This window comes from Cyprinodon tularosa, unplaced genomic scaffold (genome assembly GCF_016077235.1).
Source record: "Cyprinodon tularosa strain WSP-4 unplaced genomic scaffold, ASM1607723v1 ctg703, whole genome shotgun sequence".
NCBI lineage: Eukaryota > Metazoa > Chordata > Actinopteri > Cyprinodontiformes > Cyprinodontidae > Cyprinodon > Cyprinodon tularosa.
Genome location: NW_024039456.1, coordinates 332,391 through 350,735, shown reverse-complemented (window position 1 = coordinate 350,735; position 18,345 = coordinate 332,391). Strand labels below are relative to the sequence as shown.

The window sequence follows — 18,345 nt, the reverse complement described above, 5'->3', positions numbered from 1 at the left end:
TCATTAACTAGTAGACTTTTAGAGGAAAGCGATCTTATGTTAAACAGACCGCATTTAATTGTTTTAACTTTTTCCCCAATTGGAGTTATTTTGATTTTAATTAGATTATCATGATTTACTCCTTTGGGAATCTTTGCTAATTTATTAGATTTTGGTCGTGGGCAAGACACTGTCTGGATGGAGTAAAGAGTGGGTAACAGTAGAGAAGCTGCAGAGATGTGTGTTAAACTACAACTCTGCTTCCTGGTCTGCACCCTGGGTGGTCAGGGTTTTGGAGGACTAATAAATGTGGCCAGATTCCTAGAAAGAAGAGCTGCACCATCCAAAGTGGGATGGATGCCGTCTCTCCGAATCAGACCAGGCTTTCCCCAAAAGGATTGCCAATTATTAATGTAGCCCACGTTGTTTTCAGGGCACCACCTAGACAACCAGCGGTTGAATGACGACATGTGGCTAAACATGTCATCACTGGTCAGATCAGGGAGGGGACCAGAGAAAATTACGGAGTCCGACATTTTTTTGGCAAACTTACACACCGAAGCAACACTAATTTTAGTGACCTCCGATCGGCGTAACCGGGTGTCATTACCACCAGCGTGAATAATAATCTTACTGTATTTAACCTTATCCTTAGCCAGTAGTTTCAGGTAGGATTTGATGTCGCCCGTTCTGGCCCCCGGCAAACATTTGACTATGGTCCCTGGTGTCTCTAATGCCACGTTTCTGACTATGGAGCTGCCAATCACCAGAGTGGGCTTCTCAGTGGGTGTGTCACTGAGTGGGGAAAACCGGTTAGAAACGTGAACGGGTTGGTGGTGACCAGTGGGCAGAGATCCACGACTACGCTTTCTGCGTACAGTTACCCAATCGCCTGGCTGCTCAGGCACTTTTGGAGGACAGCTACGTGGGGGGCCTACTTTAACTCCTGGATGTTCAACAGCCTGAAGCCTGGATTCTAACTCTGACACCCTCGCCTCCAAAGCTACAAAAATACTACACTTTTTACACATCCCATTATCACTAAAGGAGGCAGAGGAATAACTGAACATCTGACACAGAGAGCAGGAGAGAGGAGAGGAAGAAGGAAGAGTTGGAAAAGAGTCAAGGGAGGGAGAGAGAGAAGCCATAGCAATGCTAAGCTAGCGCTAGCCTAGGCTAGCTACTTCTTGCTATCAGAAATAAAACCGTGTGAAACTGACAAGTGCTCAGTAGAAAAGTGCAGCAGAAGGTGCTATGTTTTAAAGTAGTCAGTTAGAGTTACTTAGATACAGAGATATCACAGAGAAAATAACTTAACTTCAGATGGAGATCCTCTGAACAGCTGCACACTCAGTTAATCCAAACAGGAAGTGAACAGGTCCAAAAAAAAAACTGTCACACATCTGCAGACCAACGTCGTCCTTCCCAAAGGAAAGAACAATGTTTATCTCTGAACGGCTGCTTCCTTTAACATCAAACTCACTTCATCAAAGGCTGTTTTAATGATTTCGATCTCTTTTAGTGAGTTTTACCATTTTTTTCTGACAAAATTTTAAAAGAAAACAGATAGATAAATTTTTTTTATTTAATATGTACTTTATAAAGCTGATTTCTATAGCTGCCAGTTAATGAAACATGATTAAAGTTGTAGGGAATTTTATATTAAAATGTCAAATCATTCTGGCTTAAGCATGTATATAAATGTACTCTTTATCAGACAAAAAGGAAGTTTTTCCTCTCCATTGTTGCAACATGCATGCTTATTGTGAGGCATTGCCTTTGAGTCAATGAGTCGATGCAATCAGCTGGTTTTTTTTTAGATAGGAAACTTTCAACCAACCTGACTGGATGATCTGGTGAACTGGAAAGCACCATGAGATGATTCGGAAATAAACTGAACTGAATTAGAGTCCTATCAGATTCGTCATACACTATGGGAAAAGATAGATGCAGGTTTTGGGAACAGGAAGCTCAATTTTCCGTAGCATTTGTTCATTTAGCCAGGCTTGTTGCAAACTAAAATAAAATGAGTAACACTGTTAAAGACATAGAGCCACAAAACAATAGTTTACAAAGACGGAGCCTCTTCCAGCAATCCCCACTAATGTGTTTGACATTGATAATCACAGTCAAATCTCAAAATTCTGCTTGATTAATGTTTTTATCTCCATTTTTTAACAGTCATCTACAGCACCAAGCTCTATCGCTTCTTCAAATACATCGAGAACAGAGACGTCGCTAAATCAGTGCTGAAGGACAGAGGACTGAAAAAGATCCGTCTGGGAATAGAAGGTAATTTACTCTTTAAGAGGGAAAAATATTTTGAAATCCTTTGATTGTTTAAATATTACATTTGTTAAACAAATGTAACAAACAAAAAAAAAACTCTTAGAATTCTTAGAATAAAAAGAACCAAACAAGACAAATTGCTTTTTTTTGGCCAGTAGGCAGACAGGACAGGGGGTATGAGAGAGGGGGAGAGACATGTGGCAAAGGACCACAGGCCGGATTCGAACCCGGGTCAGCCGCGTCGAGGACTAAAGGACAGGTTATCCTCCTGCAGCAGTGTGTCCCAATGAGCTGGACTCAGACATTTTTGATGTATGCCACATATTGAAGTGTGGTCTGCGTGTTATTCCACGCCAACGCAAGAGAGACAATCAGGAACTAGCTGTGGGTCTAGATACGGCCGAGGCGGCGAGGAAGTGGGGGGCAAGTTTGTGCAACAACGGAGGGACATGAGGGCGAAAAGAGCGGGGATCCAGGTTGAAAAAGGGTCCCAGCGTTCTCAGCCAACTCGCTCTTCTAGCTGATCCATCTTCACGAGTCGTTTTCTGCAATGGCGGTCATACGAACAAAACAAGCCGGTAAGGAACCACACAGGAAATGCACAGTGTAGAAAGGATGGAGATTTGACCAGTCAAAGGCCTCCTGTCTGCGGTCACTAACAATTTTGGAGTGGTGTCTGGGGGCGAGGACGCCTCTGCGTTCACTGCGACACACACAGACGACCTGGTTTGGAAGTATAAATCAGCCTTAAGGCCTCTGAACATGTGTTGTGTGCGCTAACCACTGAACCAGCGAAGCACGCCCTGAGAAATCCCATTTTAAACATAACATAGATCACAGAAACATTCGCAGGAAAACATCCAGAAGAATAAACCAACCAGGATAGCAAAGACCTTAAAGAAGAGAATTGATTTTCTCTCCTTCAAAAAGGTTTGGCTGATCTATCTGCATCGTAACGAGTCATGGCGGCGTTTTCTCTGGACTGTTGCTGTGATTAATCAAAAAGCTGCAGTTGATTTAACTTTGCTTCATTCCTCCCCAGGTTACCCGACATATAAGGAGAAGGTGAAGCGACGTCCAGGAGGTCGCCCAGAGGTCATCTACAACTACGTCCAACGCCCCTTCATCCGCATGTCCTGGGAGAAGGAGGAAGGAAAGAGCCGCCATGTGGACTTCCAGTGCGTCAAGTCCAAGTCCACCACCAACCTGGCCGCAGCTGCAGCCGATATCCCCCAGGACCAGCTGGTGGTCATGCACCCTCCAAATCCACAGGTGGATGAGCTGGACACCCTCCCCCCTCTGCCAGGTGCTAACGAACTCCACCAGCCGATAATCGGGCCGGCGCCAGATAACCACCCAGGAGCTCAGCCTTCGCAGCCCTACGACGGCCCAAACCAGCAGGAGAACCAGAACCAGGGTCCTCGCAGCCACCAGCAGCCACACGGCAGCAGCAGCCACTGTCAGACGACGTACCACTACGGTCCGGACCCCGACACTCCGTCCCCCTCAGCATGACCTCCTTTCATCACTCAGCGCCTACGTCACAGAGAGAAAAGAAAGCAAAACCAGACTATCCTGACTGCCAAGCGCACAGTCTGACTTTTCAAAATAAAAGCACCTCTGTACAATGTGAACGCTCCCATTCCTCTTCTTCCTCCTGAGGCAAACCACCAGTCTGCCTTCTGCTGCGACACATCACAACCGAAGAAGAGCTTCGAAGCACATCAGCAGCCGTTGGTTTTATTTATCCGACCAAATCAGCCGCAGAGTTAAGAGCGCAGATTACGGTTTGACATTTCATTGGAGCGAGTGTGACTCCGACTGATTGGTCGATTTGTTTTCAGTGCCTCGTTATAGTTTGATATTAGCCCGATATATTTAAAAGCCTTTATAAAAAACCAGTTTTACACAGAGAATTCACCCCGTTTACGGATTTATCGTCACTGATGTGAGCACACAAGATGTCAGAAAAGATGGACTGTTTTTTTAAATAAACTCTATTCACAAGTTTCTGGTTTCTTTTCTGTTGAAATCTTTCTTTGTAGCTGAGCTCAGAGTGGATTATAATATATAAAAGGGAATGTTCCTCATTACCAGCTTTATATTGAACTCCAGCAGGGCTGCCCTCTGTCATCGGTCCTGTTCAGAACCTTTATGGACAGGATCCTGGGAATAGCCGAGGGCCGGAGGGGTTTGGTTTGAGGAGCAGTGGCTCTCTCTCCTGCCCTCCTGCAGCGGGCACCGGGCCGCTTCCCTGCCGAGATAAGAATCAGCTCCAAGTGTGATGCCTTGGTGCGTTACCAAGAAAATGTGGCCTGTCCCTTTCAGGTTAGGGGACAGCTCTGCCTCAAGTTCAGATATCTTAGACTTAGATTTATTTTGTATACACAAGTGTAAACAAAAACAATTTTCGTTTAGAACAGCTCTATAGTCAATTTCATTTTTTAAAGTGCAGCCTTGATAAGGTAAGATGCAGTTGTTGAGCTGCTACTACTGCCTCCAGCTCCTGAAGCGCTCGCTTCTCCTGGCTCAGGGGAGGAAGAGGACGATGATGACGATGCTGTGAGGGTGTTGCAGCAGTGATGCCATCGGCAGCTTTAGCAGCGACCGGCGATGCTGGAGGAGGTGTGGAAGCCGGAGGAGCCGGCTGGGGATGTTTCAACATTTGGCAGGGAAGCATCTAGAGTGCTCTCCTCATTTTCACCTGCAGAGGGCAGTGCTTCCCCTCTAGATGCTGAAGATTTCCTGGGAACAGTCTCAGAGGAGCCTCCATTCACACAGAGCTCTTTGTTCCCATCTGCGTGGTACAGCATCAGCCCCCCCGGCCAACAGCGCCCTACAGTACTGCTGGATGCAGCAAAGACCCCGTCAGAATGATGGTGCAGCAGTTACATATCTCCTTTTTTAAAGAGAGTTCAAGTCAGAGATTTTCCATTTTGTTTTCCAATGATCGGAGGTTGCAGAGCAGAACTGCCTTGGAGCGTTGCCATGGTAAAAAATCTTAGGGTCTGATTAATGAGTGAGGGGAGACTGATCTGTCTATCGATAGTCAGCCCACACCTATGGTCATCGTGACAGAAACGAGATCCCCGACACAAGCGACCGAAATGAACTTTCCCTGCATGGAGGCTGGGCATCCTGTGAGATAGGGTGAAGAGCTCCGTCATCGTGGAGAGGCTCCAAGTAGAGCCGCTGCTCCTCCACACCGGAAGGAGACGGCTGAGGTGGCTTTCTGCCTACAGCTATCAACACCTACATTTGCTTAAAAGAAAAAAATGAGTTACTGCAACATTTAATCCCTTTGGCATTATTAGTTTTAATTTGAATGAGTCTCCCATCATGCAGAAGACCGACTAGAACAGCATCAGCTGTACGTGAGAGGCTGCATGTTTTATTTATATATATATATTTTTTTATTACTGGAAGAATGGGTGAATGGTCAAAAGATCAATATGCACGGATGACTGAGGGTAGATGGATGAAGGACAAAAGGAAAGGTGGAGAGATTGCTGGGCTGGAATATAAGCAAACACAATGCATAGAGGGATGGATGAACAGATGGACATTTAGACAATTGGATAGGAAAAGGTAACCTGACAACAGCCAGATGCATGTCTCGAGCGAGACATGCATCTGGCTCTTGTCAGGTTAAGGAAAAGGTACCGATTCATAGATTTCTTTACTCTGGTAAATCCCTGAATTTTTTATTTTCCCCAAACAGCAGGAGCTCGGAAACTCAACATTTCATTTTGAAGTTCTGGTACAAATTCTTGGACTCATTCAAGTAATTTCCTGGTAAGGTTTGAATTTTATACTTGAAAATGGATCAAACTGCATCCTGAACCAAAGATCTCATATTAAAACATGATGTTAAAAAGTTCTTAAGACAAAAAAACTAACTAAATAGAATGAAACTCTAAAGTACTTGTGGCCTGATGAGCAGCTGACATTCAAAAACCTCTAAACCACAGCCTTTCTTCTCATTTTGCTGATGAACATAAATATTTAAGCAATATAAAGTCAGAATTTAATAAGGGAGAGATAAAAGAAATGCTAAAGAACTGAGGAGCAAAGCAGCCACAGAAATGGAAATTTTTAAATGAATTATACATGAAGAGCTTCCACTGAGCCCTTAATTATTTAATGCATCAGTTCAAAGTGTTCGCTCAGGCTTTAAATAACTTCCTGAACCATAAAATGAGGCATGAAAAAAGGCCATTAGATCATTATTTAGTGTTTACCTCTCAGCATCTTCTGCTGACCTCCATTCAGCTGAAGAAAGACCATGTTTTCCTAGAGGAGGCAGATCTTCCTGCGCTGCATGGCAACGTCATTTAAAAATAAAACCAGGCGCTCCGATTGGCCGAAAGAGGCCATCAGGTACAAACCAAACAAAAAACATGTAAAAAAAAAAAATGACAATCCTGCTATGACAGAAACAATTTTTATTTTAAAAATAGTTCACTGCTGATACATACAACACACTCATCATACTCATATATTTATTTGCATAAAGTATACTCTTAACATGATAATATTTAAAGATTTGATACATTATCATCAGATGGGGGGGGGGGGGGGGGGGGTATATAAACAAAGGGAAACACTTTTTTTTTTGTAGTGTCGTGTAGAAACGCTGAATCAGAAACAAGTGGAACAGAAACGGACCTCGCCAGCTGAGCTCTGATTGGAGGAGGAAGAAAAGTTGATCAAATAAAATAAAAAAAGGCCAAAGTTTCAGAGGGGTGTCAAAACTTTCTGCCTGTGTGGAAAGAACACTTCACTTTCATCTGGGAATCTGGATTATGTTTAGTCAGAGGTTAAAAAGGTGTAACGCTACTTTTAGGGTGAAATGATTCTATAATTAATTAATTGGATTGCATTAGAGAATTACACCTGAAGATTGTTTTCTTTTAAAGGTTTTAATTTAACTTTTGTTGCTTTTGGTCACTTTGATTTCCTGTCACTGCTTTTAATGTGACTCAATCAACTTTTCAGCACTGAACTGCTCTCCTGATAAGAGTTGCAATAATTTATCGGTAAAGAATATGAAAAATAAACTACAGGGTGATTTAGAAGAGCAGCTGTTTTTAACTTCCTGCATTTATGCTCCTTAAATGTTAAACTATCAATTTTTATTTATTTGTAGTAAAAGTATCAACATGAATCAGGAAAACAGACTAGCTAAAATCTCATAACTAATATTTCCGTTTATTTTAAACCGTTTTAAACAATCAAACTCCTGATCGAAGCAAAATAACCGAGCCATATTTTATATTCTTTTTTTTTTATATTACTACTAATTTCACGGTTTTCTATTGTAATATAGAGAGGCCATTTTTTTACATTATTGGTGAAAGCAAAAAAAACAAAGGGAAATTTGAAGAAAAAAAACTAATTTGTAAATTAAAGTTTGGAAAAATAAAAGAACCAAAAATTAAAGCATTTTAATAAAAAAATAGGTTTTGAGAGCAACTTCGCTTTTTTCCTCAAATGTATTTTTCATATATTATATTGCATATATATATTTTTTTGTTGCAGATTTAAAAAAAAATACATATCTGCAAAAAAATAATATATATTTTTTTAGCTTGAAAAGAAACATAAATTTGAAAATACAAAATCTGATGAAAAAAATAACATTAAAAAAACATTTGAAAGAGAAACATTTTAAAACAAACTATGAGAAAATGCATAGTTTTTATTTCTAAATTGCATTTTTTTTGTAATCTCTTAAAAAAAAAAAAAAAAAAAACTTTTAGCTCAAAATAATGAATCAAAATTCATTCCATATTTATGGAAATTTGGGGTCAAATTCTGGTTTTCACATTTTCCTGTTAATAATCATGTATTCCTATTCAGACCCCTTTACTCTGACACCCTAAAATAACGCTGAACTGTTCCACTGAACTTTGGAAAAAGGAAAGTAACCGTAGCAACAGCAAAGCCTTGAGCCTTGAGCAACATGAGCCGGACAAGGAGAGCTTCCATCAGAGGAGAGCCAAGTCACTCTGGAGGAGCTGCAGAGATTCACAGGTGGGAGAATCTGTCTACAGGTCATCTATGCGATCCAAATCCAAATAAATGCTTTTTTTAAAAGAAAGCCCAGAGCTGCTGTTCACCCATTAGCCATGCAGGGCGTAGAGTAAACATGTGGAACATACTGCTCCTTCCAAATGAGACCAAAATGAGACTGAGATGTAGAACATCGCCCTGAAAGACATTCTCTACAGTGAAATATGGCGGTGGCTGCATCATGCTGAGGGAATGCCTTTTTTCAGCAGGTAGAATCAAGCTGGTGAAATTATCGGGCTAGAAAATGGGAAATAATTGAAGGAAACCTGTGAGGCTTCAAAAAGCTTTAATGTTTAGATGTTTAAAGCTGGTAGAGCAAACATCAGCAGACAAACTACAGACTCATCAGGGCTGAAATGAATCCTTCAGTTAGTTTTTCTCTCACTTCTGAATCATGGGCTACTGTGTTTTGATCTCTTATATAAAATGCCTGTTAAATACTTTTAAGTTTGTACCAAGAAGCAAACGAAATTTAGAAAAAGCTGGAGTTGTACGACGGAGTTTTCAAGGCACTGTTCTGTTACAGTAGAAGTTGTCTTCTTTGCCCTCCAGAGTGTTTAAACAGATGCTTAGTGTATTTAGTGCTCTACTAAAACATTGAAATAGAGTCAAAATAAAAGGACATTTTCTCCTGTTCAATGTTTTTTCTAAATAAGCTAAATTTATTTGCAGGATCCACTTGTTTCTTTCCACACAGGCAAAGATGGAGATGCCCAGACCTCCTCTAAACAAAACAAAAGGCCCCATCGCTCTTGATCTGGCATTCAGCAGCCCCCTCCTCTACAGAGGTTGGTTTGAATGAACAGCTTAGTGCAGCCACAGCACAATCTGCTTTTTAGCTGGAGATCATTTGATCAAATTTAAAACATTCTAGTGTTTCTTTTTTTTTTATATATCCAGAAACTAATTATTGTTTCAGCAGTTAAGTTATAAATGAGCTGTGAGCCAAAATAAATCATGAAGTTCTGAGGACCTGTCCTACTTGATCCATCCCAACAGATTAGAATTTACTCTCCACCAGCCTGAAGTGCTTCTTAAGAGTAAATAAAGTAGAGGCAGTGAAGAAGAGCTCTTAGAGATTTGAAAATACAAACGTATGAAACACCCCGGCGAGTCGGATTCTTTGCTGCAGCAGCTTGAAGGGCCTCCAATTGAGGAATCCTGTTAAAGTCTGAGAGCAACATGGAAAATCAGGCAGATTAGCTACTTTGTGTTTAAGATCACTTTTCTTTTTTTCCCCCCCGTTTTATTTTATTTCTAATGCATTGTAGGAGTTTTAGTCTGTGAGGCCGACACCCTGTCTACCTTTAAGGCTAGGCTTCAAACTTTCCTTTGGATAAAGCTTCTAGTAAGAATGGATCAGGTTATCTCTATAGTTATGCTGCTATAGCCTTCGACTGCTGGAGGACATGGGGACCCCTTTTCATCACATTTCTATTCTCCCATTCTGCAGTAATTTAGTTCCACCCATACCCTTTTGTTTTCTCGTTTTTCTCATCACAGCAGCTTTGGCCTGATTCTGTTTGGTCTGGAGAGAAACATCAGTTTGGTTGCCGCCATCAACATCTTCCATTACTGATAACAGAGTTAGGTCTGTTTTTCAGTATTCAGTCCTGTTCCTCTCATAGACATAGCTATGGGCTCAGCTTTGACTGTGACTAACTGGATGTGTTCTCTTTCATCCTTTTGGGTATATGGTCATCGACTCTGTGATCGTCAGCTTAACCATTTCCTTCCTAAACAGAATTAAATAGTAAAAGGAACCCAGATCTGGTTCTGTTTTGGAGCTTCCCTTCTACAATCTGAAAACAATAGGTGACGGGTTTCCCTAAAAAATGAGCTTTTACCGGTTGATCAGATGAATTTGACTGAGCTGAAATATGAGGCGCCACACCTTGAATGGATGAAATTGACTGATTTTAAAGAAGATCTGACTGAATTCAGTAAAACAGGATCTGAATGAACCCTGCCTTAACAGACATGGAGTAAATGGTGCTATAATAATAAACAGCTTTTAATCCAAATTAACTAGTTTCCTTTTGCTCCATTAAAGGATGGTATCTAGATTACAGGTAGGAGTTGGAGCAGTAAAGAGACGCAGCTCTGCATTTGAATTTACTTTAATTACAAGATGCTCAAAGGTTCTTTTTTCCCTCAATGACGACCAAACATTGAAAAAAGTTTATGATGTGAAAACGACCGAAGCCAAGAGCAGCTTTTAGGAGAAGCTCATCAATAGAAGGACGCTGCAGCCTTCAAATTGTTTTATATCGACGGTTTTTGATCCAGTCCAAATTTTATTTTTGTTTTAAATTCTGTTCGTGACGCCAAACCTGCCATTTTAGCAGAGCTTTGTAGACTTAAAAAAAAACATTAAAGGGGCTGATTTCCACCTCGATCTGGACCTGATGGGACCTCTACTGAACATATATAGAGTTCGCTCCATGTGAAGCACTGCAGGCTGCTTTGGGATGAATTCTCAGTTTCTATGTCAAACTGAATGCAGGACAGATGGAAAGAGAAGCGTTTACGGTTTTAATCGGAGAAATTGGCAGAAAAGATTTTTAAATGTTTTTGATAATATCGACTTAAACTAAAGTACACCTTTAAAAAAAAAGGAAAAATGCTTTGTGTAATCTTCAAAGCGAACCATCAAAACGGTTTATTTTTGCTTCCAGCTGGCTGAGATGAAACGGTGTCCTTATGTTGGGGGGGGGGGGGGGGGGGGGGTCCTGGACGTGAACCCTCAGAGGGCGTTTAGACGTCCGCAGCATGGTGCACAAGTTGCACAACAGAATTCAGTCTTTCAACCCGTCAGAAGTCCAGGGTTGGTTGGTGGGAGGGAGGTTGGTCATTGACCTGTTTTTGCTAGGTGGGGGAGGGGGGGTCCCAGAGCCACTGCTGGACAGGAGTCAGTGAAGCAACATGTACATGTTAGCACCACATTTCTGTAACGTTTGCTTCCGAGGCCGCGGTCTGAGAGGCCGTCGCTCACGGCGTGACGAGGCGCTCGATCTGCTGGCAACCGACACTGGAAAAATGAAGCGTCATTTGGTGCAGGAGCTATCAACACCACATAGTTTGTCTCCATGAGAACCAGGCCCACCTACAAGGAATGATGAATCAAAGAGTAGGAGAGTGGAAGTCTAAAGCGGATACGTCTTTCCTGGGAATAAAAAAATCTTCAGTATTTACAAACTCAAAATACTCTTTTCAAGACGCCATTTTTTTCAGTGTAGTTGTGCACAGATTGCAAAAAAAAAAAAAAAAAAAAACTTGAGATCCAAGGAAAAAATAAAAACAAAAAAATAAAAATAAAACAGGATGACCAAACTCTCTCCATCAGTGGCTCCAGATCTTCCCTTCCAGATGCCTCACAAAGGCCAGGGCAGGTCACTGAAGTCGACGGGGCCGCCCAGCCCGGCGTCGGCCTCTAACAGAGACATGATGACCGCCATGGCGGCTTCATCGTTGCTGGGGCTGCTGGAACCCGGCTCGTCCATAATGTCTATGCCCAGGTGGGAGTTATCACCTAAACAAAGAAAGGATTCATAAGAAAAGGATGCATCTGTGTGATGTGAATGCTGAAGTATACGGAGGGCCAAACGCGCCTTAAATGTATAAATGTCTGATACATTACAATACATTTACAATGAAATTATTATTTATATTTATCTAAAGTATGATTCAAATCTTAAATGTACAATTTAATAATAGAAATAATACAAATATTAATGAAATAAGACCCAAATGCAGTGAAGTAATTCTCCATATTCTAATGGAGTGACCAGCCTGTTTTAAACGTGTTTTTTTGCGGGACTCACTCATGATGGATTGGTTGGAGTACGGGTAGCCCACAGAATCGGGTCCAGGAAGGATCCCCGAGCTCGGCAGCTCCGGTGTCCCACCGTTCTGAATCTGCAAAGGAAGCACAGAGGAGGTTTTCTCAGTCTAAAGCAGAAACAGGACAGGAGGCTCCTGGGAGCGAAGCCGGAATCCCATGTTGACGGATTACTTGATTGTCGGTTTTTGTTCGATAGAAGCTGGTTAATAGCTACAGACACATCAGCGAGTAAAGTGGGCTCAGTTTATAGGACGGAAAAAAGGTTTTGCAGGGAAATAACTTGAGCAGAACAAGTTATCTGTATCATTTTTGAACCCCTACAATAAAATCCAATCAGTTTTTTTTTTAGGAGCGAAGCTGACTTGGATGTAGACTGAAGGTAAATACACGTTTATTCAATAAATATGAAATCTCTTAGTTATTTTTGCTTTAAAGTTTGCCATAAAACGAAAACAAAAAGGTTTTTTCTATTAAACGGGTGAAAAAACTCACATTTGCAAGAGGACCAAAATTTGTACAATATAGTGTTACCAGGATTTTATTATTATACAGATGATCACAAAAATATTAAAAACTCAAATGTTTATGATTTGCAATGTGCAATGTGATTGGCTGCTTTTCAGGAAATCCCGCACCTCGAGAAAAGACTGTCAGTTTCTCACGGATGCGTCCTCACCAAGTCTGTGTTTGAGAAGAACACAGGAAGGTCTGGACTCTGTGAGAGAACCGGAGCACGCAGCATAAATATTGGTCAATTTCATTTTGTGGGGGAGTAATAGTTAACAAAGTCAGATAAACACAAATAAACATTTTGCAAAATAAATTAAAAAACGGCCATCAAAGCCAGCGTTCCTTCACACACAGCTATGCCCAGAGAGGGCTGCTGCAGACGGGTTAACGTTAGCCGTTAGCCTCAGAGGTCCGCTGGTTGCCACGGCCCTCTCAACACAAAACATTTTTTTTAAATTATGCATTAAATCAGTAAATGGGCCATATAGTGATGCTTAATAAGTATAAAATTTTCACCCCAAATGATCTTAAAACGTACTTTTATTGAACAACAGCAACAGAAAAGAGAACTTTTAACTTTCAGTGGAGCGATCTATTGAAAGCTGCTGCTGCCGCAGTGCATGCTGGGACAGCTGTCAATTTCCACAATGGACAAGTCTGCTCCGATGCATGCTGGGTAAACAGGGAGGGGCGAGAACAACATCCGGGGACTTTGTTCATTCTCTGGAACAGTATTAGGGCTGAGGCTGATGACGTTTCACTAGCACACGGGAACACACACAAGTACACATATTGGGAAACTGTCACTGTTTTCTTTCTTGTTGCGGCTAAAGGTTACGTTAGTAAAGCATCTTCAGGCTAATAGCCATTTTAGTTACAAGTTAAATCCTGACTTCATATCCAGCATCCATTCTTGTCATCAACTGAAAACGGAACGGAGAAAAAAACATTGCTTAACAGTCGCTGAAAACTGATTAGAAATGTAAATGCAAGCTTTCAACATAAAACAAGTTCATTCAAGCCTCACTTTCCTCAATAAATAGATTTTTTACTTATTTTTGAGAAAAATGACCAGCATGAAGATGCTTTGCTAACACTACTAGCCATAACCAGGAAGTAAACAGTACTGTCTCAAGAGGCGGGATTTCCTGAAAAGTAGCCAATCACAGGAAGGTGCTTTCTTAGGTTGGCTCCACCTTCAATGCTTGTGATATAGTGGAAGCTTCATGGTATTGATTCTACGCGCATAAAATATTCAAAATGCACATGGGGAGTACTTTGTATCTGCGTGTTTTAAATAAAAGGACTTGTATCGGCATTTATTATATGTAGGAACTTTTGGCAGAATTCTGACCCCATAAATAATTATGAGCTGAAAATCTTTTAGTTCTGTATAAAATACTTTAAATATGATGTTTGCATAAAAAACAAACTAAAGTCAGTAATTAAGTTAAACCTGTACAACGTATAATTACATGTTGCATATATGAAATAAAACCTTCTTAGTCTGTAAATATGTCTTATCCAGAAGGCCTCATCATATCGTTTTACCTGTTTCTAACCCTGTAATAAAATAACCACATTAAGCACTATTTGCCTTCAAATTAAACAATAGATCAGCAAAATAGTGCTTGGTTTCAGCTGTAGCACAAACATTTGGGTGACTGAGGTAACTGCTAAAAAGGTGGAGACGAGGCAGAAATGATGTTTGTTTGTGCAGTTTGGCTTCACCTTCTTGCCCCCTGGTGAGCAGGTGTCCGGTGGAGGGGTGCTGGTTATGTTCAGAGGGCTGGAACCACAGCTGGAGGGGGAGGAGCCTCGAATCCTGGAAGACAGACGGACACGTTCAGAGCTCCTGAGATCAAATACACCTCCAGGCATCACTAATCCCAGCTCTGTCCACGTGAAAAAGACTAAAGTACACATCTGACAAACACATCAAATGTCACTTGGGTCTGAGAAGAACAATAGAAACATCTGTACATCTTCACCTTTGTGCACACATATGGACAGTCCATCAAACACACATATAAGCTACATTTAATCACATTGATCAGAACTTCCTCAGCTTTAAATTAATAGAAGGCTCTGTGCATGTTTTCAGTGACCTCTCCAGAGGAGCCAATCGTTGGAGATGGGTTCACTGAGTTCATCCAGTCTAGAACATATGCAGACTCTTCCTTTACCTTATGTTAGTTTTTTTTGTGTGTGTGTGGAATGGGATGTTTCAGTTCAGACTGCGTGAAATCCTGCTCACAATTTTCCACAGATGCCTCCCCAGCTGCCAGCTCCAACAGAAGGCCTTTATTAGCCGCTAAATCACACCTTGGCCTCACGTAACGATGCGAGCGCTACAAAGCGGGCCGCAGTGATTTTCCATTACAGGAACTTCAGGTTTATCCCGTCTCAGAAGGCAAAGAGCCGATCTGCTGCCTCACCTCTGAATCTCCATCACTTCCTCCGCTATCATGCGGCCGATCTTCCCCGCTCCCGCTCTAGTGCCACCAGGGATGCCAGGGACAGTTTGCAGAGCTCGTCTCCCGCCGCCTGCCAAGCCACAGCAAACGTCATTGATACAGAGAGGTAACATATGGGCTCACAGAGGAGGGTTCACTCTAATGTTTTTCCATCAATTTACCCTCTGAGGTCAGAACGCTGTCCATACTCTGTGGGGAAGCAGCAGACTGAGGGTAATCTGATCCTTCCATTATGTGACACCTGGAGAGGAAAACGCAAATGGAAAAATGAGCCATTTTCTACAGCCTGACGTTGATCACTCATCCTGTACAGATACTCACGATACGACGGTGTTCGTAGAGACGATGTACTCCACCTCCTTGGTCCAAGGGTTCATAAAGCTGAACCATCTGCTCCTCAACGTTATAAAGGAGCCATCTTTGATTTTGAATTTGTAACAGTTGGTGTTGATCTTTTCTCTCATCTGCAGGACTAAGAAGAAAAAACAAAACAAAACACAATCATCCTACCGCTGCCTTCCTTCATTTTTCTTTATCGTTTTAGTTAACCTTTGGGCGATACCTTGTCTGTGACATTCTGCTAGGTGGCTGATGTCATCCTGGTGGAAATACTCATAGAAGGAGGTTCCAAGCAGCTCTTGGGGAAGGTAGGTGAGGATAGCTGTTGCTCTGGAGACAGAAATCCAGCAGATTTATCAACTTTTTATATCAACTTTGACTTTTAAAAAGCTGAATATTCCAAGTCTCTAAAAGGCTTTTTTTTGCCCCCAAAAGAAAACATTGTTGAACATCCTTATTTGATCATTAAGACTAAACGCAGTATGTATCCACCACTGGGTGTTTGTACAAAAACAGCCACAACAGTTCAGTTATTCCCCTTTTTAACCCGTTTTGTAACCCCTTTTATGACTAACTTCAGGGTGGGACTACGGCGCCTCTTAATCATCGCCGTATGTGTTGAGAAATGACAGATGGGGCGAGGTTGGCAGAAGTCATCCTGCTTCTCTAACGTCCCTGATTGGCCACACCAGGCCTGTTGGGGCTAAGCCAGCTCCACAAGCCTTGATTATATCAGTACATCATTGAGCATTACCTGCAAACTGATACTAGAAGAAAAATATATGCTTAGTTTGACCTTTCTGGGCTCCCATAGAAAAATTATATTAGGACAACGACTCTAAATGTAACAGATATTCTTGAGTGGATCATGTATTTATCTTAACTTATTTTAACTTAAAGGTATAGGGGAGGATTTTAGTGAAATTTTTGAGAAGACTCGCCCTCTCTACTTAAAAAAACCATCTGCAAGTGAAAATGGGGACCAGCACGTAGGAAGGGCTTACGTAAACACATCACCAGAATGATTGACAATTAGGAGGACCACTTATTTAGATGATCCACTGAGAAAAAGAAAATCCACCACTATACCTTTAAAAATCAAAGTTTAGGAGTTATGGAAATAAAAAAAGAATAACCGGGAGAAAATGAGAGTCTGTTAGCTTTTACCAGATGGAGACAATTAATGAGGAGCAGGTGAGGAGGTATCATAACAGACAAGGAGGTTCCAGACTTTCTGCTGGACAGGTAACTTAACTAAACATAACAGGAATGTTGATTTTGGCTTTATGTTAGAGAGACGGCTAGTTTGTCTGTTAGCAGTCATCAGCAGCTGTTATTCTTCACAGTCGTCAGACCAGCAGGCCTTTCTGTACGTTTCGGAGAAACTTTTTACTCGTTTCATCATTCATTTTAGCTGGTTTGAAAGAATAGACCAAACCAGATTTTGATGACTTTATAACCTGAGCTGCAGCGTTTTAACTCCTTTCAGAGCAAATGCGTTTTCAGCATCAACGGCTTCTGCTTCACATGCAAAGTCCATGTTAGAAACACATCAAAACGCTGCATCGCACGCCTCGTTCATATACGTCTGTCATTAAGCGCCTCTAGAACAATGAGGCACCGTCCACAGGCTGCAGCCATTTCCCGAATTCCTTGTTTTCCAGTCACATTTTGTTCAAATTTGCATTTTCCCTTACCATACACCCCAAGTTTCAAAAACTCCTGCTTATTAAAAAAAACAAAACAAAAAAACACTACGTCACATAGTCTAAAATCCGTGATAATTTATCCAACTCGCAGACATCGTGAACAACTATCGGTACCAGGGAGACTCCCAGAACTTCCGGGAGTCTTGGAATGTCTACCAATTATCTAGCTTTTTCTCCGCCTTGAGCTCGTTTTCCTAACATACGGCTTTACGTTCAACTGTAAGCAGCTCTGTGCAAACAAACATGAAGTAGTTATATCTGAAATAATATATAAGACTAAATTATTTTTATAAACCTTTTTATTTTAAATAGAGCATTTGTAATGCCACTGTAATCGCATTTAATGCATTTTAATGCCAATGAATGCCTTAATTTAAAAAATAACAATTTAATGACTTTTAATGATTTTTAATGACTCGCGGAAACCCTGAAAATGACAACTAAGTTTGTCTAAGTCAGTTGAAACTAAGTGAAATGCATTTTTTTTTTTTTTAACTCTCCCCTAATTCTCACCTCTGGTCGACGAAGACAAACTTGCCGTCGATGGCGTGTCGGGAGACGTACTCTGTGGGCTTCACCCTGATGTCTGCCGGGCTGGGCTGGGCGACGATGTGGGGATGTAGGCGGCCGATGGCCACCAGGCAGCTCAGGTTGCAGCCCTCGTTGTCCGGCTCGTTGTCTTCGTCCAGCCCCATCTTGGTGGGGGGCCAGCTCTTTAGATACCCTGTGCTGTGGATGGTGCAGAAGCTCTTCCGGTCAGCTGAGATGAGATGGGAAAAAAAGGGAAAATTAAACAAGAGTCAACGCTTTGTCAAGGCTCTGGAAAAATATATATATGTACAACTGACTGAAGCTGAAAACAGAAGCTTTAATTCAGATTTGAAATCAGGATAAAATGGTGACAGAATACATCATTAAAATGCCTCAAACACGTGATCACCACTAAGTAAAACCCATGATTTCAAAGAGCAAAATCATGAAATATAGATTTTAACATTAGAAAATACTTACAAACCCAAATAAATATCCTTACTATATATTCTACTACATTTTCTGCATTTACTCTCATTTAAAACATTCATCCCATTACACTTTCTTTATATTTTAACATGGAGATGAGAGC

At 41.3% G+C, this 18,345-nt stretch overlaps 2 protein-coding genes across 3 annotated transcripts in view; one reads left to right on the top strand and one right to left on the bottom strand.

Moving 5' to 3' along the window:
- Positions 1-3,783, top strand: part of LOC119772236 (BTB/POZ domain-containing protein 10-like) — a 35,869-nt gene extending 32,086 nt beyond the window's left edge. The window contains exons 7-8 of the mRNA XM_038268591.1: positions 2,161-2,271; positions 3,311-3,783. Coding sequence (XP_038124519.1) covers positions 2,161-2,271; positions 3,311-3,783 — 584 coding nt within the window. The remainder of the gene's footprint in view (positions 1-2,160; positions 2,272-3,310) is intronic.
- Positions 3,784-11,208: 7,425 nt separating this feature from the next.
- The window catches only part of arntl1a (aryl hydrocarbon receptor nuclear translocator-like 1a), a 48,224-nt gene continuing 41,087 nt past the window's right edge, over positions 11,209-18,345 (bottom strand). For both annotated transcript variants that reach the window (XM_038268595.1, XM_038268596.1), the window contains 8 exons: positions 17,736-17,982; positions 15,737-15,843; positions 15,496-15,646; positions 15,336-15,415; positions 15,136-15,244; positions 14,429-14,522; positions 12,168-12,261; positions 11,209-11,875 (listed from right to left, as the gene is read on the bottom strand). In XM_038268595.1, coding sequence (XP_038124523.1) covers positions 11,718-11,875; positions 12,168-12,261; positions 14,429-14,522; positions 15,136-15,244; positions 15,336-15,415; positions 15,496-15,646; positions 15,737-15,843; positions 17,736-17,982 — 1,040 coding nt within the window. In that variant the 3' untranslated portion in view covers positions 11,209-11,717. The remainder of the gene's footprint in view (positions 11,876-12,167; positions 12,262-14,428; positions 14,523-15,135; positions 15,245-15,335; positions 15,416-15,495; positions 15,647-15,736; positions 15,844-17,735; positions 17,983-18,345) is intronic.